Genomic DNA, 23,194 nt, shown 5'->3' on the forward strand with positions numbered 1-23,194 from the left:
TAAGGATAAAGCAGAAGTGAAATTTCAGATGGAGACAAATGCTTGATACATTTTAGGTCTCATTTTCTTTAAATGCTGATGCATTTCAACCACACACGTAATTATGGATGACCATATTGTAGCTATTTTATTTCTGCCCTTTCCCTCGTAAATTTTAATTTTGGAAATGTTAAGTAAAAAATGTGGTTTCCATTTCCTACAAATTGCACACTACTTGGTTTTAACAAGAAAATATAAATAATAGTGAACTTCTTTACAGTGAATTTACAGTATAGATGAGCCATTTTCCCTTTTCCTTTACAAGTATGCGAAAGTAAAAAAAAAAATCTAAAATGCAAAGTTAAAAAAGTGCTTTTGAAAAAAGTGAATAGTGTAACAGAATGTTAAAAGGTCAATTAAAAAAAACACCTAAGCATGTTTCAAACACTTAACAAATTAATACAATTGCTGCAGTCTTTCCTGTTCTGTTTTTAACAACCTAAAACAAGTTGAACACATACTATGGGAAATCCTGTAACAATAAAATCTGTACACAGTTGTCATGATCTGTCAGAAGATAGGTTTGGTTGTCAAATAGATCTCACTGAAACCATACTGAAAAACTTAAAGAAATATTTTAAAATAGTACAATCCAATGCAATTTTGGGGGGGAGTTAATCCAAAAGTTCTCAGTGTGATTTACTTCCAAATCAACATGCAGAGGATTTGGATGCAATTCCTCTAATGTTCTCTGAAAGGCCTAAACCACTACACTTGGCCAAATTACTTTGGGGCTCTGGTAGGTAGTAGTGGAGATGGGCATGCCATGGCCAGCACTTCGCAAGTGCACAGTTGCTGTGCGGATACTTGCCCCTGTTGACATCAGCACCTTCTGCCTGATTTGGGGTGACTATCAAATCAGCAACTGTGAACTTAAGAACATAGGAAGAGCCCTGCTGGATCAGGACAAAGACCTATCTAGTCTAGCATTCTGTTCACAATGAGCCCGTTCAGAAGATACCTTAAACCATGACTTTAACCCCGGTGATAAAGCAGAAAGCTAGGCTGTTTTCAGAAGACACATTAAACCATGAAAGGTGCTGGCTATCATAGGCAAAGTGAAAGGTGCTGGCTATCATAGGCAAGGTGAAGCAGTCACCTCATGCAGCAGATGCTGGGAGGTGGCACCAAGGGCCTAAGGAGAGAACTGTGTGCCTAACAGCCTGCCATATGCTCCCTAAGCTAGCCCACTGTCTTCAGATTCAATGGAAATGCTGTTTCTACAACCAATGTTGTAGAATCAGTCTAGTGAGCTTTTGTATATGAAACAGGAAAGGGTGCTATCTTGTTCTTCACTCCAGGCAGCAAAATGTCTTGGGCCAGCCCAAGTGTGTATGTGTGGAATCCTAGTGTCAGTGATGATGGGCCCTGGCATTTGCCCCACTGTGCCAGGTGGTGATGCCAGGCCTGGACAGAGGAGTTCATTTATTTATTTATTTATTTATTTATTTATTTATACAACATATTAGGCATAATCTTTGCTGCGATAGCATCTAAAGCAAAGTATAAAAGGACTGATGGATATGTGATGGACATACACATACTCTTCTAGATTGGGGTGAAAAGATTTCAAGCTTGTGGCAACATCTTTGGGGTCGTTTGTTTTTTACTAGAACCTAAAGATGCACTAGCCTGAGCCAGGTGCAAAATACATACACTATGAATGAAAGACTTCTGAGTCCAAGAATTTGTTTTGAGTGCTAGAACTAAACTGAGTTTAAAATCCTTCAAAACAAAAATCCACTTATGGTTACCCCCACCCCACCCCCAAGCTTTCTTTTTTTACAGCAATATAACTTGAATGGTGGAGTTCATTTTGTTCTTGCTATTTTTAAATTAGTGGGAAACTCTTGTTGATCAACTGCAAATTACTCAGCAGATCCCAGTCTAGCTTCTACCTACCTCTGTTCTAGATTTCCAACAAGTTGCTTACACTGCACAGAAAAATGATCATTTTAGTGAAATGCCAATTCACTCACTGTGTACAGACTATGGTCTTCTTCCACGTTTACATATTCATTTTCCTTAGGAGCTGGTGACAGCTAAAGCATGGCATTTCCAAGGATCCCATTGCAATTCATAGGTCAATCAATACTCATTGACATTTTTAGAAGGTTTTGCCACTTAAGGACAATGTTAACTGACTATAGTCACATTTTTCAATAATTATTGTTGAGGTATGGCTCTGGAGGAAACTCTAGGAGGGTTCTGTCACAAATTATCCTGTGGTGGGAGCCACAGGGTTAAGAAAAGTTTAGGTTTCTGTTTTAGGAACATCTCAGTTTAGAAGACTAGAAATACAAGTATATTACATCAGATGATGTTTTCATATCTCAGGCAATTTTTCTTCGATTTTCATCTTTCCATGTTAACTTGTGCCTATTCTCTTTTATAAAATCCCATCTGTTAAATTATTTATTTCTAATTATTACATGTAGTGCTTTTGCAGAAGTCAGCAAATAAACAGGAAACAGTGCTGCACAAAATGGTGACTGTATAATCATTATACTATAGTGTTAGGTAAAACTACTTAGGTGAACCTTATCTAGCATTCATTCTCAAAATAAACTTTGATTTTGGGACATACACTGTAAGACTTTTTCAATACTTATCATACAAATCCATATCTGCAGGGCTATGTGGGCTTGTCCTGCTCACCACCATCACCATGTTCCCCAACGAAAGTCCATTTGATGTTCATCAGAAAGAGTTTTCCACATGTAGAGATGTGCACGCAAAGAAGGACAAGGGCCAATCAAGGTCCCTCTTCATTTGTAGGAACTCTCTGTATACATATATGTTTAAGTGAAGAATTCCTTCTGAGAAATGGACAGTCATTGCCTGGCGGAGCATGGTGGAGGTAAATATATCCCCTCCCCACCCCCCGAATCTTCATTCAATGCGCTGAAGGGGCTGTGCATATCCCTCTCATAGGTATGATACTCATAGATATTACGTAGCAATGGTTAACGAATGTTTTAAGATTGTATTTTCTGTATAGAAAGGGATACTCTAAAGAGACAATGTAACCGTAGCAGTTGGTATGATAAGTCAAATGAATCCCTATGTCACCTTCCTAATTACTCAGAGCTGAAATAAGATTCAGGAAAGAAAGCAAAGGATTTGTGTAGTCATAAGTGCTGGTGTTTTACAGCAGACCACTGTGGTTTGAAAGCCATACTGTGTTGTGATTATTTTGAGCAGGGGTTCCTCTCGCTCTAACAATCCTAGCTCTGCAAGGCCCTTGTAACGAGGCAATACTATCTCTGAAATAATGAGCGAAGGAATGCAGTTCCAATCTCAGGTGCGATTTCACACACTAAAGAACCAGATCAATATGACCAGCAGCAGGCCGCTCAATATCCCCTGAATTATTGCTTCATTTTTCTTCTTATTATAGATGAGTTGTGTTATTATTTTCCTCAAATCGATATTTTACAACCTTTTTTATCCGTTTCTCCATAAATTTTGTGATTACTTTAAACTGGGAATTCCGGTACACTAAATAAGATGCAGTATCTGAAAGGTAGTGAGTGTGCCAAAATGTTTTTTTTTTTCTTTTTCTTTTTAACAACTTGGGCACTATACCAGGTTGAAAGGGGCAGGTTTGTCAAAACGTGAGTGGAAAGATTTTCACCGAGCTATGTTGAATTGGATCCTGTAAATGCAAATTGCTTTGCAAAATCACAGTATGAGCTTGAAAAGCTCCTGTGTTTGAAACACAGAGAATTGGGCTGCACGATGCACCTGAAATTTAATTCCAAGCAAAAGTTGCCTCTCCACCACCTCTGTGCATGATCTCAGTTAAAAGACCAGCATAATTCACTGAAATTGTTTCTTACAAAGCAGATAATTCTGTGCACCTTAGAATGATTTAATTAGCTTCCAGAGCTGTCTCCTGCTAAGTGTTTAAAGTGTCTGCAAATCAAATCATGTTAACTCATCTGCTGCAGTACTCTTAGTGTGTCTTAACAAAAAGTGTCTTCTTTAGACATTAATGGAAACTACCCACAGACCCCTTGGAGAGGAAGCAATATAAGTTAATTACCCAGTGATTTGGGTATTACATCGAAAACCCTTACCGGTTGTATGGTGGCTTACCTATCCCAAATCTAACAATGTGCTTGGCTAACATAACAATCTTAGAAAGTCAATAGGTGTTCACGAAATTGGTCTAGGATAAAAACTGTTTATGTTTATTATTTATTATTTGAGACATTTATATATCATTTTTAAGGTATAACAGCCTTACAAACCAATGCTATAATCATAAGCATATAGTGAGATGTTAAACACTACATTCAGCATCCAATTTATCAGTGAATCACAGATTCTAACTAAAAAAGCCACCTTCTATTCTTAATTGTCTAATATTTACAAGATGTAAGCACCAGGATTTTAATCCGGCGTGTGGAAAAATAATGCATTTGGCATCCACAAGCAGATCACTTTTTCTTTTCTTTTCTTTTCTTTTCTTTTCTTTTCCTTTCTTTCTTTTTTTACCAAAAGTTTATGAGCTGTTCAGTAATAATTGCAGTTAAGAGTATGCTTTAAGGTTCATTACAAACAAGTTCTGATGAGTTTTTAATAAGTATTTCTATTATCATTTAGAGAGCATTTTTACAATCTAATCCTATGCTCTAAAACACAGCAGCAATGTAATGCAGGCCTAAGCTACCAGCATAAACACAAGGGAACAATTCTACCATCACACAAAACCATGTAGGCTCATTTACAATGGTGCTTTCAATAGTTAAGAAACTATATCAGGGTTTGAGTTTCCAGACAGAAAGCAGGAAAACCACAGCTTTGCACTCATCTGCTTCTTGTTTGTCCCTGGTGCAACTCAGCTCCATAAATTCAAACACTCGCTCCCATCAATATGGTGCAGCAACCTCTTGAGGCGGAGCAACTACCACCTCCATGTTGCACCAGCCATAACTACGATTTGACAACAGTTCATGTAATCAGACATGACACTGAATCACAGTTAGTAGAAACAGTGCTTTTGCAAACTAGCTACATACTGCAGTTTGATATTCTGGTTTGTCTGCTCTTTGCCAAAAGTGGTTTGTAAACTGGTATAGGCTTAGACTTAACACCAAAACCATTATACATATATAGGTGATGAAAGACAGAAGTCATCGACACTGATGTCCTAGCACAAGGAAATGGCCTTATATGGCAAAGCATCATGGAGCATCACCCTTCAAAATGCAAACTGCTTCCACCGTCCCCAAAACAGAATAGCTTCTTCAAAAGTTCCCTGTTGAAGATCAACAGCTTCAAAAAGACTGAATGGTTTGGCTGTATAGACGGATGTGGAAAAGGGGGTGAAACAGCAGCCGTCACTGTGCAGTCCTTTGGAGCAATCTTCCCAACCTGGTGCCCTCCAGATGCATTGGACTACAAGCTCCATCACACTGGGGGTTAACACACTCCCTACCTTGCTACTCTGCCGGTGTTTTCCTTCCTCAAGTTACTTCCTCTTTCAAAAAAGAGGAAGTACCCAACGAGCACGAGGCCCATTGAGTCCGCTGTTTTAATGGCGCTGCTTCTCCTGCACACAGCAGGAGAGAGCAGCAATTCCGAGTTTAAAAAAAATATCGGACTTAATGAGGGTTTTTTTTGTTGCGCAAGAAAGGCCAGAAGGGGTGGAAGGCACACAGGAGGCAGACAACATCATGTCAGGGACCTGAGCAAACTCCGTGACTGCCCAGTAACGAGTGTGCAATAAAACGCTCGTCGGATGGAGCTTTACAACTCCCAGAGTGTTGAAGCTGAACACATTTGTAGGGCACCATGTTAGGGAAGGCTGCACGAGTGAAATGCTGAGCCAGCAAGAAGCTGAAACAAGGTAAGCTGGAGATGCAGGAAAATGAGGAAGTGATTAACTGCTCGGACCCACATCACTTTCATCACATACCAGCACCATGGCTCTCCTTGCATCACAGCCGCTAAAGCCAGGAAAAGAACCAGGCTTCCTTTGCGCACATCAAGATGATTCCCATCTTGACACATGTAGAAATCAGGCTGAAACTAGCTTATTATAAGGACTGACTCCTTAACCTGTCTTGTTGTGTGGAATTAAACAGATCTGGGACTTCCCAGCTCTCACCCAGTCCCAGCTTTCCAGCATCTCCTGGAAATGAAGCAGAAAGAACCTGCTGGCAGGATGGTGAACAGTTTCCTTGTAGAGCAATTTTACAAAGGACATCCTTTGTGAATCTGCTTGCTTGTCCTTGAACCTCTGCTTCTCTATGCTCTGCAAAGTTTCTATGAACTTTCCTTTGAATTCTCATTATGGGCTGCCTGCATTATATATGTAAGACCCTTTACAAAGGAGCTCACGTCAGGTTTTAAAAGGCTTCAGTCGTTGTGCCACAGGATGATCCCTGGGTCATTCTGTTCCTTGAGCATCAAAGTTGCTGTTTTGTTTGTGCAACCAACCTTTCCCATGATTTGCAATTAGGTGTGAACTCCAACCCACCACTCAAGAAAGGGTAGAAGTTCTCAGGTTAATTGCAAGGCACAAAGAGGGCAAGCAGCTGGAATACATTAGCCACGGGGTTATATCACTATAGTGTAAAAAAGTAATTAATTGCCACAATCATCCTATATAGATGAAGGTAAGAACCAGTGTGGTGTAGTGGCTAGAGTGCTGGACTGGGAGTCAGGAGATCCGGGTTCTAGTCATCACTCGCCATGGAAGCTCACTGGGTGACGTTGGGCCAGTCACAGACTCTCAGCCCAACCTACCTCACAGGGTGGTTGTTGTGAGGATAAAATAGAGAGGAGGAGGATTATGTATGCCGCCTTGGGTTCCTTGGAGGAAAAAAAGTGAGATATGAGAAAGTATCCAACTAGAACTTAATTTGGGGGAAGAAGAAAGATGTCACAACTCTAGCCTGCTAAAATGCCATCCCATCTATCCAAGAAACCTTCCAATAATTCAAGATGTTGTAGGGACTGGCTTTGTTAACAATTGGTCCGAGAAAACTTTGTAGATGCACAGAAACACTCTGTTCATTATTTCTTCAGAGGCAGAACTCTGGAAGCAAACACAGATCAGATTAATCCCAGGCATTTTAACAAGCAGTAATCCAGTTTTGTAAATTGCATGTGCTGGCAATTAAGACCTGGCACAACTATCTGCATTTCCAGGATTTTAAAACATAGGAACTTCTTAGTTCTTCTCTCTCTCTCTCTCTCTCTCTCTCTCTCTCTCTCTCTCGAAGAAGAAGAAGAAGAAGAAGAAGAAGAAGAAGAAGAAGAAGAAGAAGAAGTTGTTTCGCCACCACCTTCAAGTGGCAGCCTGGCTGCTCTTAACAGTCTGGCCATAATCCTGGGGAGAATGCACCTGTGATATTCTGTCATGATGTAGCATCATCCACAGAAACATTCTGTCCCAGCAGTGGCAAGACTTTTTAAAATAAAAATAAATAAGGAAAGTGCTTGGCCACCTCATATTTAAAGGTAAGACCACAACCCTGAAATTTCTTAGAACTGATCCCTGCAAATTGGAGCATATTCCCATACACACACACACACACACACTTTTGCAGGGGGCAAATTGTTCTGTGAAAGCATGCGTGTGAGTGTGGTTGGGGCGCAGAGTATTTGGAAAGCTTGAAACAGAAAGCACTTTCTCTGTGATAAAAGTACAACAGCTGCTTGATTAACTATTACACAGCCACAGCATAATCCTACACTCTTATTTAGCAGCAAGTCTACTGTTTTCAATGGGGCATAATCCCAGAAATGTGCTTGTGGAAGTGTGTCTTGATTAGAAAACACACAAAAGCAGCTGTCCAGGTCCAGTACAAAAACTACAACTTGTTTTTAAAGTTGTGCTTCTGCAAACATTGAAAGGCTAGCTCTCTTAGCATTTAAATTGCAAGTTCTTCCTGTCTGCTCTATCAGAACAATTATTTATTCACATTCAGTTTCTGTTCCACAAAATGATACAGGGGGAGAAGAAAAGGGATTCATAGGTGTTTTTCTATTCTTTAATTAACCCTACATCTGCTGGGAAGTCAGGGTTTCCTGGTGGTAACCACTAGCACCAAGTCCAGGTGCAAATGAACAAACAGTTCAAAGTCGTGGTGCCAGGAGGTTAACCATGATTTATGTTCACCGGAAGAAAGTGAAAGATTATGTTGGCTGGGTTGAAGTGGTGGAAGGGTAAAGGGACAACAAGGAGTGTAACTGAAAGACACGGCATTTCACAGTAATTTGCTTCTTCTACCTTGCTGAAATAAAGAACTAACGTTGTTTTCAAGAAAAGCCAATAGTCTTTTAGGCCTCTATTCAATTTCAGAAGTTATCACAATTCAGTGCTGTTGATCAGCTGTCATATTTCTGAACTAAATAAGACTGCAGCACTGATTACTAAAAATTCCAAAGGTCCACCAAATTAATATCCCTCAGAAGACACTCGCAGCTCAATGCACTGGACTGCAAAACGTGCAAAGATATGCATTTTTCTCTGCATGATTTGCAATGCAGAGCATTGCACTATGGGTTTTCTGAGGTATATTAAATTGGAAGATTTTTCAGCAGTGTGTCCTGCAACTTTATTTAATCCAGGAATAAAGGAACAAAGATGAGAACAAAAGGTAAGAAAGCTGCTGCTACATACTCCAGGTACCCCTTCAGTAATTAAAACATTGTTCTTCACTGTTTTAGGATCACTATATTTTTCTTTCCTGGCATGGCTCTGGTGCCATTAATAGCTATGTGAGGAGCAAACATTCTGTAAGCGAAGCTTTGCCCATGACTGACTGGTATACCAAGAAAGCTTTACCAGCTGACACTGACTGAATTTGCCTGGCAAAGGCAAAGAAAAAATGCCTATCAAGGAAGCTTTAACTATGAATCAACAAAGAGAGGCAAACCAGGATCAGAAACTTGGGGCGTTACTAGACGAGGCTCTAGCGCGCGTTACCTTCCGCAGTCACGTCGAGGCTTCCAGATGACGTTCACGAGGATCCGCCGTTATCCTGCGGTGAAGCCTCTTTCTCCCGACTTTAAAAAAGTGAGTTCTAGTGCGCCTTTTCCTGCCGTCCCGCAGTAATTCGGAGTACGTGTGGGAGGATGTGAGGTCACTGCGGTCCGCACTGGGCAGGAAAAGGCGTGCTAAGGGGGAGTGGTCAGCGGCTTCGGTCAAGCCGCGTCCGCCATTTGCGTGCAGTCCACCAGCTGGGGCAGCGCGGCGGAGCGGCTTTTTTTTTTTACTCCCCCAGTGACAGTTTGCGCAGGAACGGAGGAACGGAAAAGTGGCTGGTGACTCCTTGCGGTGGGGAGCTACCGTGGCCGCATAATGGTGGTGCTGTACGCTGCCTGTTAGTGTGGGTACCAGGCTGGCAGAGGGCAGAGTTGTTTGTGGGCTGCTGCCATGGCTACGGCCAGATATGGGTTGGCTCCTTGGGATGGGGCAGAGGGCACAGAGGCGGTCATCGCCGCCAACACCTCAGAGGCATGATGGGAGATGTAAGCACAGAGTGCCCATGCAGACGATTGACCTCGGGTCATATTACACCCGCCACGACCCCCATCAGGAAGTGAGCACATCAGTGTTGACCCTCAACCGCACCAGCAGCACTTCAGCTGGCACTGGCACTGCTGCCGCCGCTGCCGCCGCCGGGGCCGGCGGCGGCATCGCTGACGGCTGCACAAGTTTGCGGTCTTTCGGACGTGCGCAAACCATGCAGCGAGCAAAAAAAAAGCCGCGGCAACCAGGCCGGTGTGGCTGCGCAACCGTGCTCGCGGCGGCAGCAGCACAAACGGCGCAAACTTCCGCCACAAATCAAAGGCAGGTGTGGAGCATGAGGCGTCACGGCTGAATGGGAAAATCCGCTTTCACCGCTCCTCAACGACGGAACACCTGGTAGGTCTAGCAAAGCCCATGGTTTCTCATTTCCTAGCTGGTAGCAAACCATAGGAGGCACTATGAATTGAGGCATTTTGACTTGAGCAATGCTACATGGAAAGTTCTGAAATGGAGAGTTTGGAACATAAGTGGTGTACAAATATCAGCACCATGTTTATTCTCTCATTCATTCAAGTAAATGAATATGCTGCCCTCACTCACACAGGAGGTTTATTCTTCATGTCACAGCATTGTGGAGATGTAGAACAGGCTACCGAATGGTAGCTAAATTTGATTTAAATAAAAATTACACTTGCTTAGCTCTTTTGCTATCAGCAATATAGTACTTTGGCTTTAAGCCCTGAGTGTTATCTATAGCAGTGTTTCCCAAACTGTTCGTTCAGGAAATCCTCCAGAAAAAGCAATAGGTTTCATCTTCGAGACTTGTTTTTTCATGACCAGTAAGTGAACTCTCACATACCAATTTGATCATAACAGCCATTTATCACAGAAAAGCTCCTTATTACATCACTGGGAGTCACTAATCTGTGGTAATCAATACACCTCCTTATAAGTGGTGTACAAATAATGGCATTTGCAGGTCTAAATTAAAATAAACTTGCTAGTGAAAACTTCTTAAAAACTCAGAATAAACTTAAGAGTTGGACATGTTTTAAATATAATTTTAGATATTAAGCATCTGCTTTCGTAATCAAAAAGCTCACTATTACATCACTGGGAATAATAATAATAATAATAATAATAATAATAATAATAATAATAATATGATGATGATGATGATGATGTGCCCACTCCTCAAAATGCAACATCTTTATATGATTAATTTAAATCACTAGAATCGTTTTCACTGAAAGTCTTTTGAGAATCAGGCCAAGGTTTTGTTTTGTTTTTAAGTGAGTAATATTATACCAGCAGCAGTTCTAAAACAACAATAGAATATAAAATCCCAGTAAGTCCAATCAAACAGAGCAAAGTTTAGAAGCGAGGGTGTGAAAATGAGAGCGTTTGGTTAAGAATAAAGGGAAGGATTTGCAAGATAAATTCCAATGACCCTGGGGGTTAATTTATTGTGGAAGCTGCAAAGAAAAAATGGTTTATTGGCTATGAAGGTCAGATAACAGTTATAACACATTAAATAGTTTAGTAGATCTGAGGGTCTATGTGATTGCATGAAAATGGCAAGAAAGGCTTATAAAGTCTAGTTTACGTCTTTATTGTTAATAGTCTTCTAATCCTACACTGCAAATTTATAGTTTAGAAATGGCAACACATCTTAAAGATTAAAGGTATGTGACAAACAGTTCATGTCTCTTAATAATCAAATCACACAGCTTAGATTGGGCTCTTATCAACCTTTTCCCCCACCTTATGGTTTCATAGGTAGAAAACACTTTATATCCCCTATTACATAAATGATGAATTGGACCATTGGTTATGGGCTGTTATTTGCTTGGCTGTAGTCAATATGTTTTCTTTGGACAGGAATTTCAATGATTTATTTCTCTTCTGGCCTTATCACTTATTCACTTAGGGCAGACAGGAAAAAGTCAAGGTTGGAAGGCCTCAGGCACATTTAGACTTATAATATTAGGGAGGTTTTTTTTAAAAAAAAATTGTGAACACCCTGTGTTTCATATGACTTCATTGGGTAACTAGGAAAAAAGATCATATTTGTTAGCAAGTGGGGGTGTAAAGTATTTAAAAGAATATGTTCAATTCACTATAGTCTTTAGTCTGATTAGCTGTAATAGCATTAATTCTGCAGATGTTGTATAAGTATAAGGTATATTTTAGTGATAGGTTCTACTGTACTTCATTGTACTGATAGCATTTAATTCAATTGTTAGCTCTTCTAGTTAGATTTCTCTCTCTTTGGGTTTAGGGTGTTCTGTTCCAACACAATAGTTACATTTCTATCTGGCTACAGTACTAACTGGATTGGCAATTTCAGAAGGTGGCATTGGGAAGCTAGTGTTTGGCACTTCGGCATGATACAGAGTCATGTGGGACTCTCTTCCCATCCTTTTTTTCATTTGCATGAAACAAATGGGTGAGATCATCTGGCAGTTTAGAGTTGGGTGTCATCAATTTGCTGATGACATCCAACTCAATCTCTCCTTTTCATCAGATTCAGCTGAGTCAGTGGAAGTGCTGAACCAGTATCTGGGCTCACTAACATTCTGGATGAAGGTCAATAATTTTCAGCTTCATTTATATATGTAGAGGTGCCATTGGTGAGTGATTGAACTGTTTTGGAAGATGGTCTTCAACCACTGCACTTTCCCTGAAGGATCAGGTTTAGAATTGGGGAGCTCACTGAACCAATTTTGCCACTGGGTTATTTTCCAAGGCTTTTAAATAAGTTTAAAGCAGATTCCACAACCAGCAGATTCCACAACAAACTGTTTTTTTTTCCTGAGTCACACAGATACCATGAAATTGTGCACCATTATTTTATTTTCTTGAATTTTACGCAAATTTAGTTGTAGAACAATTAAAAAAACAAAAAACAAAACACTGGCCCAAAATGCATTCCCCACCCATAGGCTAAAGCATGAAAATGTGCGTTTTGGGGGAATTCAAACATTTTTGCATGTGTGAATTTGTGGAATTATGCATTTATGCAAATGTGAATTTGCACAAATTCAGGAAATTGGGGGGGGGGGGGTAATATCCGATCTCATCAATGAGCGGATGGTGGAATGAAAGGCACCTGACAATCCATGAAACATAGACTGAATGGATTTTACAAAATCCATACATCCTTAAATACAATAATTTATTTATCCATTCTGCCAAACCGTCAATGAAACAGCATTCATGGAAGCTTGAGGTAAAATAACAACAACAACAAGAAGAAGCATTAATTTAGGCATATATAGTTATACAAATTTTAAATAGCTCATTTTGCACTAAAGCCGGCTTTTTAAAAGTTTCAGAAAAACAAGCTCTGCTAAGGACTGGAAGTATCTGGTTTTTCCTATATTTAAATCTCTTAACATCCAAATATTAATTGCTTTATTTTCCAAGTGACTATGAAATGCTTTGGGGGACAGGTCAAAGAAACACGTTTTAATAAATCCTCTCACTGAAGTTCATACTTGTGTATTTCTTATAAAAATACTTTAAAAACATAACATTTCTCCTTGCGTACAAAGTCTTGATTCATTGATGGAACATGCATTTACAGATCAAATTTCTAAGTTGTTGGCAGTTAAAAGAAGGGGGGAGTACCTAAAATTAATGGGTCACTAGGCATTTTCTTCTGAGAATTTAAGCACTTAACAGTAAAGGGGGGAGGGGGGAAATCAGTTTACAGCCAGGTGGCTTGAGGGGATATTTTGTTGAACGCTGATTAAAAATAATTTCTTCTAAATGAGACCTAACCACAAAATGGGGCCATTAATGGATACGACATTTTTACCAGAGAGGAAAGTATGCCTGAATGGTTCTTGTACCACCCACAACCCCCAATACGTTTTCCTCTTTTCTTTTCCCCTCTGTCCCTTTTCTCATTCTCAATTGCAGGGTAAATAAACACCAAGTGATGCTTCACTGTTTTCAGCCAAAAACAGAGGCCAAACTCCTCTGAGAAAACATTTGGCCTCTGTGGTTTTGTAAAACGTTCCAGAACACTGAATTCACTGACAAACACTGTGGAAAAATTCCCATCTACTGGAACGCTGCTATGGAATGTTACAGTATCAGAACTTCCAATTGGTCCATTTCCTGTAGGCCCATAATGAGACTTGGTTTTTTTTTAAATAAAATAAAATAGGGGGCTATGTGGGAGTTAAAAGAAGTTCTCATGGGAAAAATGAATGGCAAGAAATTCTAGCTTTAAAAGAAACAGCTAATCTTCTAGTTTGATTGTTCTTTAAAATTTACAATGAACTAATAATCCTAATTAAAAACACTTGGCCTAGTTCTGTAAAGCATCATAGCGTTTTCTATGCTTCGTTTGTACACACCACAGTCTATTATCCTCCCCCCCTCGCCCTTCTACTGATCACTAACAAAGTGCTGACTTTGTCAGGGCGGCTGAGCTAATTTTGTGAACTCAGTGTGAAACCTTAGCTAAACAAAATTGTAGTAATTTTCCTTAATTTGTAATAGTGATTGGAGTGCAAACGAAATTTTCCTCTTGGGTCAATCCTATAATTTTCAATTAACTAAAACTGATCGGCAGGCTTGCTCCAATCCTGCATTTTGTTTAAAGGGCTTGGAGGCATTTCTGGAGGTGGGAAGTGTTTGTGTGTGTGTGTGTGTGTGTGTGTGTGTGTGTGTGTGTGTGCATGCGCGTTCTCTCTCTCTCTCTCTCTCTCCACACACACACACACACACACCTTTTTAAAACAAAGCAACCATCTACTGTGGATTGTCCAGATCCCTTCTATGTTTTATATCTGGGGTAAGCAAACTTTTTGGGCCATGGGCACATTTGGCAAGTTGAGAAACTAAAGCCCAAACTAGCTGTCATGGAAAGTGTGGTAAAGGACAAGTAACCTACCCAAAAGACTTAAGCATAAGGCAGAAGTGGGTACAACAGACTAAATTACTTCTTTGAATCCAGTTTTCTGCCCCAACAGACACCTATTTCACTGCAATTCCAGCTGCCAGTAAGAAAAAGTGTTAATTAAAATAAAAAGCAGGAGGGATATGGCACTTTGGGATATGGCGAAGAAAGATGCCTGGGGGCACATTGGGCAAGATCCAATGATGCGTTTGTGCAGACAGCCAGATATACCCATCCCAGTGCGCATGCAGCAGGCCCCATCAGCACAGCACATGTGCGGCCTCTACCATTGGCAACCATGATCTAGCACTTCTGGGGGCAAGCCTTGAAACAATGGGAAATGCTCGTTCCTGGGTCATGCACACACCAGGATAGTCCCATGCAAGGGCACCATTGGATCCTGCCCATAGGTGCCCACAAGGACCATGTTGCCTACCGCTGTTTTATATAACATTGTGAATATTGCCAAGCAAAAACAAACCCTCAAAGCCCTGCACTTCAAGTTGATTCACTTCAGGATGGATTCTAAAAAGACCCTGGGCATTTAATCAAAACTAAATCCCATTGCAATCAGCAGATGGCCATGGGAGTAGAGGAGGAAAAGGAAGGCTGACAGGCAGAAACACCAAGGGCAAGACAATCAAAACCAGAATCTGGATGTTGCCCCGCCAAAGACCTGTAACTGACCAGGAGCGTTTAAAGGCTGGCCAGGTTAGGAGGAGCTAAAAGGAGGCCTAAGGGATGGACAACACTTATACTATTGGGTGCAGTCTTCAAGCACTGCTGCTACACAATCTGCATTCAATCAATTGTGTACACAGTAGCATTCCCAGTAGTTTATGCTCTGCTGGTATAAATGGCTGCCCATGGTAGTGGGTTGCATGATCAGTTTAAAGGCTATGAATTATATATCATATTTCTCTTCCACAGAATGAGAGTTTAAACTGAGATATCAGACTTCAATCTGAAGCCCAACTATTAAATAAAAAGCATAAACTAGAGTAATTACCTGGAAACTTGGGGCAGAAGTAAGGAGGCACAAAGCAAAAAAATATATCAAGGCAGAGATGGGCAACATTAAGCTATATCTGTACCAAGCCAGGACTCTACACAATCGTTTAGGAAATGATTTATATTACAGGAGGCGTGGGAAATGGAGAACTTTATTGGGCACAGAAGAAGAACGGATAAAAGTGGGCTGCAGCTGTGACAGAGAGGAGCTTGTCCCCAGAGCATTAATGGCATTGATCCAAACCCTGCCAGGTCTAGCAATCCTGGCAACCAGATGGGATCTCTGCACTATAAAAGAAGTGGAACACACACAAACACGTTATATAGAAAGTGTGTCTTATGGTGCAACCCTATCCTTTCATACTCATAAATAAGTACCATTGAATTTAATGGTACTTACTCCCAGGGAAATATGCATAAGATTGCAATCTTATAAACAGAGAGTAAGCTCCACTAAACAGAGTGGGACTTGCTTCTGAATAAACATGATCAAATCACTAATCAAAGAAAAATGTGTCCTATAGCCAAGTTTCAATAAAATATTATTTTAAAACCATAATTATGTTGAAAATCTGTGGTCTTAAGTATGGGCATGTCTAGATGATGGGATATCCCGGGGATCGCCCCGGGATCATCCCTGTGCATCCACATGACACACAGGGGATCCCAGGAGCAGGGTGGGATGATCCCTCCCTTTCCCTGGGATATTGCCCTACACTTTTATCCTGACTTTTCCCACGGTCTCGTGATGATCCCGAGTTTGCGGGAGATGTGGGCCGCCATCCCGGTTTTGTCCTGGCTCCTCGCGAGTAACTGGGAACTGGGGGTGGGAGGTGGGAGCGGGAGGGTCTTTTTTAAAAAACAACAACCTACCTTTAGCGCTTGAGCACTTGTGTGTTTATTTTCGATAATAAATAAATAAATGGCAGGCACCATGTCCTCTTCCCAGGACGTTGTGTGCCGCGTGTAGACTGAGGGGGAGGATCTCGCAATCACCATATTGCGAGATCCTCCCCCTCCAATCCCTAGGTCTAAACATGCCCTATGTGGCACTTTCCAGCAGAAATTCTGAAGCCAGGTTATCCAGACACCCTCCTTCCAATATCACCCCAATGTTCAGCAATGCATTATTTCTCTGTACTTCTGGTAAGAGCAGATGATATAGCATGGGAAAGCTGCCAAACTTTCTTCTAATACAGAGTCAAGATCAGTAGTTCAGTGCTAGTAGACTCATATTTGTACAACTGCTTTCATATTGATATATTGGGCTGTATTAGATAGAACTGTATCAGGTAAGTATATCCATTAGAAGAAGCCTGTTTTCACTGGACATGTGTTCTTTCAGCTTTATCAAGCAGCACATATCTGTATCTTCAAATGTCTTTTGGCGCCACCATCCTTGTCTACCTTCCTATTTTGGGTGGATAATGTTATAAAACATACACTTGATGCAATCTTAGTTCCTCTTTATCCAGTTATAATGGATACTTTTCCATTTGTACAACCTGATAATATGGACAGGATCCTTGGGGAGGTAAGACCTACCACATGTATGTTTGACCTTTACCCTCCCAGGCTTATAAAAGTTGCAAGTGGTGCTGGGGACTGGCTGAGTAGGTAAGGGCAGTGGTGAATGCCTCTCTAAAAGAGGGTGTGATTCTATTGTGCCTAAAGGGCTTGATGGTGAGACCTCTATTTTATTTTATTTATATATAAAAAAAACCTGAACCTCTCCCTGGATAATTTCCAGCCAATCTCCAATATTCTATTCTTGGGCACTTGAGTATGCAGTGGAATCTCATCTTCAGAACTTCCTGGATGAGGCAGGTTATCTAGATTAATCTCCATCTGGTTTTGGACCTGGTGCTGGAGAGACTGCTTTGCTTGTCTAGGTAGATTATCCATGCTGAGAACTGGAGAGGGAGGGCGAATCTCTGCTGTTTTTGCTGAATCTTCCTGTGGTTTTTGATATCATTAATCAAGGTATCCTTCTGAACCACCTGAGTGGGATGGGACTTGGAGGCACTTTTTATGGTGGTTCTGCTCCTTCTTGGAGGGGTAATTTCAGAAGGTGTTGCTGGAGACCTCCAACAGGCTGATGACAACCAATACTACTATCTTTCTTTTCTGTCAACATCCAAGAAAGCTGCTCTAGTTGTGAATCAATGTCTGGTGTAAGTAATGAACTGGATGAGAGCAAATAAATTGAAGCTTAATCCATATAAGACAGAGGTGCTCCTGGTTAGTCAAAAGCAGATCAGGAAGTAGGTGTTCAACCTGTCTTTACGCTCCCCTTGAAGACTCTGGTTTGCAGTTTGGATATACTCTTCAGTCTTGAATTTAGATGCTCAGGTTTCAGCAGTGCCCGGAAACAATTTTGCACAGCTAAATCTCATGCACCAACTGCACCCATTCTTGGAAATGTTGGATATGGCCATAAGACACACGCCTTAGTTATATCACATTTGGTCTACTGTAATGTGATCTATGTGGGGTTTCCTTTGAAGATAATTCAGAAATGCTAGAGACAGATTATTGACTAGGGTAGAATACAACTCCCACGTTACAACAGCTTAACTACCTAGCAGTGTGTTTCCAGGCACAATTTGTTGTGCTGGTTATGACCTACCAAGCCCTACATGACTTGGATCCAGATTACCTGAATGGCCAAAGTCTCCCACATGAACCTGCCTGACTTTTAAGATCCTTGGGAAAGGATTTTTCTTTTAAGATCCTACTTTCTGTCCCGCCAATATCTGAAGCATATATGGTGGGAACTCAAGAAAGGGCCTTCTCAGTGGCTGCTCTCAGTTCTGGAAAATACTTATTATTATTATTATTATTTATTTATATAGCACCATCAATGTACATGGTGCTGTACAGATTACTTGCTGAATGAGGCCCAGCTGAAGGAGGCCCATTTCTGATGAGCTTCCACCAACAGTCAAAAACATTTTTATTTATTTGAACCCATAAGATGACTTGTAGATATGCTGTAATTGGTTTTAGCTTATTGTTTTTATTCATCTTAGTAATGTCTTACCTGCTTAGCTTTTATGTATTTGAACTTTGCATTTTATTGTTTTATTACACTATACTTTATTGTTTTATTGCATTTGATTATATTTCATTGTGTTTGTATTATTGCTGTTAGACATCTTGAGCACCATTTAGTGGAAAGTCAGGATACAAATTTAACAAATAAATAAATAAAATAGTGTTCGCTTTCATTATATATCTATACCCGACACTCTCTTCATGTCTGGAAAATAACAGAACCCATAGTTTATTTCTTTATTGCATTTATATTCTGTCTTTTTTCCTCCAAGGAACCCAAGGTATCATACATAATCCTCCTTCTCCTCTCCATTTTATCCTCACAACAACCTCCCTGTAAGTCACCCAGTGAGCTTCCATGGCCGAGTGAGGACTAGAACCCAGATCTCCTGACTCCCAGTCCAAGTCTAACCACTGGCTACAGTTTGGTTCTAAAAGATGTGTCACTAAAGGACCAATCAACATAACTCTTTTTCCAGTGCTAGTTAATTATTCTTACTCATTCAACCTGTGGAGAAGATGACATGGAACTGATAAAGGACTCATCTCATATTTAGAGGTTCTCAGCCAGCACATAACTAAAAAAACACTTCCTATTGAATACATGTTTGCGTGTTTTGCAGGACTCAGCTCCATGTAAATATCATTTTGTAAAAAGGAAAAATATATATTTGTGATGAAACGCTCAGTCAAAAAGAAGCAACATCAAAGAAGGTGTATGGACATGTCTTTCCCCATTATATTATGTGTTAAAATTAAAGCAGTCTTACCTGTGTAGATGAATCTTCCAGGTGTACCCTTACAAAACTGCTTGGATTTGTAGGACAATGTAACTTCTACCACGCCAGGGATGTGTCGGGGCGGTGTCTGAACTCTGATTGCATGAGGCGTAATAAGCTAGAAGAAAATATAAGAAGGGAGGGAATCTGTTAGATGCAGAATAGTTCTTTAATAACACATTCTTCTCAGATAACATAAACAAAGCTTTGTAACGTGTAATTAACCTGTCAGTGTTTGAATGTATTCTTGAAGTAACCAGCATAAAAGCCAATGACAACAATATTTGCAACTGTTCATCTTCCTAGCCATAATAATATTAACTCTGTTTTCATACATGGCAGGCATTTACTACGGGGTACGAAATTGCTTGTGCCATCCTGCAGCATTTGAATGTACTCAACTTACGGATTCATATTCATGCTTCCCAAATGATTTCCATTCGGGCCCCAGCATATGCCAGCTTCTCTAGCAAATTATTGCAAGTTAACAGAAAATCGTAGAATGGAACATGTGCCTCATGTCAGAGAACCATCCAGCCAATATAAAGCGCGTCTAAACTTCATTGATGTCAATGGGAGAACTAAGCATGTGCATAACTCTCCCATTGAAATCTATGCAATTTTAAAGCGCTTACCTTTGGTTGGATTATGCTCAGAGTATATAACTGAGCTTGTTAGTATTTTCCATCAAAATAGCTTTTCCATTCACTGACATAAAATGCTTCTTTAATTGAACCGATTTTATCATTTCCACGTTTTTTTTAAAAAATATATATTTTCAAATTACAACAATCTTTTCTCTAACATTACATATATTTTCTAACATGACTTGATTTTGGTATTTTTAGAATCCACTGTTCTTGCCTTTCCCAAACTCCTCTTACCCTAATTATAATACAATTATCAATACTGGAGCTCAGAAGTAACAACATCGCCAGTCATCTGTTGGAAGTATGACACACATTTAAAATGGTTTTCCCTTTAAAATAATAAGGAAATGAATAAAAATGCAGCAAAGCCAAAATTAGATGAACACAATTAAATAAAAAGAGTAATCCGAGCCTTGATGGTAAGCCGGGTGTTTTACCTGCAGAGCAGGAGGAAAGGCTACATGGTGGGGGAGCAGTCAGAGATACCTTATCCTAAGGCCCTTCATTTTCCAAGTACAGCCTCCAGAACCAGTACAACTGTACACCAGCCCTGCAACTGTCTTAGTTCCTTCAATCCCACTGCAGTCAATGGGACGGAAAAAGAATAAGGTGACCATCCCTACCGCCCTGCCCACAGCAAAACAGCAGGGCTTAGGATGTGTGGTGGTTGCCCCACAAATGGTTCTTCCTCCTCCCCCACTCCCAAAGTGTCAAGCTAAGGTTGGATTGTTTTGCGCAAGATGGCTCAGCCTTGAGGAGGAGTGGCAGAGGCGAGCACATGCATTGCATGCCCAGAGTCTCAGATTCAATCTATGCCATTTTGAATTAAAGGGATCTCAAGTACAGTAGCACATCTTAGACCGTTCTTCCCATCAACCTGAGACTGTGGAGCATCACTGTTGATCAGAGTAGACAATGCTGAACTAAGAAGGACCAATGGTCTGATTCACTGTAAGAGAGCTCCATATGTTCAGATTGAGTTTCTTTTTACACGGTGGTACATTTGTGTGTGGGTGTAAGTCAGATGTATCTTCACAGCATGTATAAGTCTGTCACCAATTTAATTCTCTTTCAACATTATTTCATGCATTTTCCAATAAAAACATGTTAGTTCCCATGAAGAGACTGACATATTTATGGGACATTGTTGCAGAGTGTTAAGGTTGGAGAGAGTTCAGCAGATTTTTCTGGATGGTTCTTTACAATCACTCTCCCTCATCCTTTTAAAGTAAATAAGTTAAATAGAAACTATGATTTCAAACACACATGGTATTTTGTCCAGTTATTCCCAGGTATTAAGTATTATTCTTGAATTCACTGATTGCACACTGAACAGTTGATATTTAGTTCATGTTCTCCTGCAGATCTGGAAAGAGGATAATCTAAAAGCTGGCCTGACACGAAATGTGTGTATAGTGCAGCTACTACTGTTGCCTTGTCTTCTCCTTTTGCTTCCACAGTTGAAAACGTGAAAGCACACTGCTTTAGACAGAGACGAGTAGCTAGCTTCAAGCAGTAGCCATTAACCATGTAGGCCATTGGTGAAGGAGCACCAAACACTGAGACTCCCAGCCAAAGCTAAAACCTGGCAACCAAAATACTGGTTCATTTTTCTTTTTTAAAAACAAAAAACTTCCGAAACCTTATGCATTGCATTCCAATCTTGCCATGTAATTGCCATGTCTTTAATTAATAAACAGAGCGGAAAATAGTCTCATACCCTCCAATGGGCTAGGGTAAAATTGCTTCTCTTATTTATTTTAATAATAATAATAATAATAATAATAATAATAATAATAATATCTTCACTAATTTATGGATTGCCTCACAGCACATGTTTTTATTCATTTTTCTACTTCTTTTTCTTTACATCACAGTCAAAACAGCTCAAAATAAATTCCTGAGAAAAAAAGTATAACAAGTGATCTGTGTATTCTAGAATCCTGCCCATAGGTTTCATGAGGAAAAAAAAAAAAACATCCTGGAAATCTCGGGGTGAATGGGTGGTGAAGTGTGTCTCCAGTCTTTACATCAGGAAATATCTTAAAGTATGTGATCTGCAAATAGGGTCTACCCCATCTGTTCTGTAACTAGTTGGGAGATTTTTATGTCCAAGCATTCCATACATCTTCTGCTGATCAACTGCAATCTTTTTTTAATTTTTTTTTAGAAAGTTAACCATGCTGGTCCATGAGAATTTGAGTTTTCAGTTTCACTAGTACTAAATATACAGTTAATTGCATACCCTATCCCAGCATATTGTTAAGCGTCCATCTGACTTTTACTTTTTTTAGGCACCATTCTTGATAGGTGTTCATGGTTAGAAACTTTCTGCATATGAAGTAGCTAAAAAAATGCATGTCCTGCACAGAAGTTACTCCATAGAGTGCTTTGCTCTCAAAATGGTTGGAGTTTTTCTGGGTGTTTTTTAGTGGAAGGGAAGTTGGTGCTAGTTGCCATACTCATCACTCCATCTATGATGTAATGGAACATCCCCCTGTGGTTACAACCTACCACCAATTATCAAAATTCAAATATCTCTCAGTAAACTTTTATAATGTTGTTTTATACTTTGAATGTTTTAAATTTTTGTGAACTGCCCAGAGAGCTCCAGCTATTGGGCAGTATAGAAATGTAATAAATAAATAAATAAATAAATAAATAAATAAATAAACTTGACAATTCATTATTATTATTATTATTATTATTATTATTATTTTTATTTATTTATTTATTTATTTATTTATATAGCACCATCAGTGTACATGGTGCTGTACAGAGTAAAACAGTAAATAGCAAGACCCTGCAACATTCAGAAAACTGCAGTTACCTCCAACTGAACTGTCCTCTCCCTCATCACAGGGCCATCTACTAGAGATAGACAACACAGAGGCCTTCTTTTGCGCTACCTGGACTGTCTCCTTAAACACCACTATCTAACATCAACTGCTCTGTGCTAGGAATCCAGGACAAAGAGATGCTGATGAAGACAACCTGCTCCAGGTCAGATGATTCTGTATTGTTTTGTTTGAAGTGTATAATTTTTAATACGGCCATTGAATTCTATAATGCTGTGAGCTGCTTTGAGGACTCCAGTTAAAAAGTGATATATAAATCTACTAAATAAATCAATAAATACAGTTCTTTAGACATGTAGGAAATGGGAATATGGATCGGGGCTGAATTTAGCAGCCTAGCCTCTCTCTCTTCCGCCATTCTTTTATGTTAACTACTGTATCTGCTTCATATA

At 40.0% G+C, this 23,194-nt stretch overlaps 1 protein-coding gene across 5 annotated transcripts in view; it reads right to left on the reverse strand.

Moving 5' to 3' along the window:
- EBF1 (EBF transcription factor 1) overlaps window positions 1-23,194 on the reverse strand; it is a 410,357-nt gene that overhangs the window by 72,900 nt on the left and 314,263 nt on the right. For all 5 annotated transcript variants that reach the window (XM_063120931.1, XM_063120930.1, XM_063120929.1 and 2 more), the window contains exon 10: window positions 19,286-19,412. In XM_063120931.1, the coding sequence (XP_062977001.1) occupies window positions 19,286-19,412 (127 nt within the window). The remainder of the gene's footprint in view (window positions 1-19,285; window positions 19,413-23,194) is intronic.

The sequence above is a fragment of the Elgaria multicarinata genome, chromosome 3 (genome assembly GCF_023053635.1).
Source record: "Elgaria multicarinata webbii isolate HBS135686 ecotype San Diego chromosome 3, rElgMul1.1.pri, whole genome shotgun sequence".
Lineage (NCBI taxonomy): Eukaryota > Metazoa > Chordata > Lepidosauria > Squamata > Anguidae > Elgaria > Elgaria multicarinata.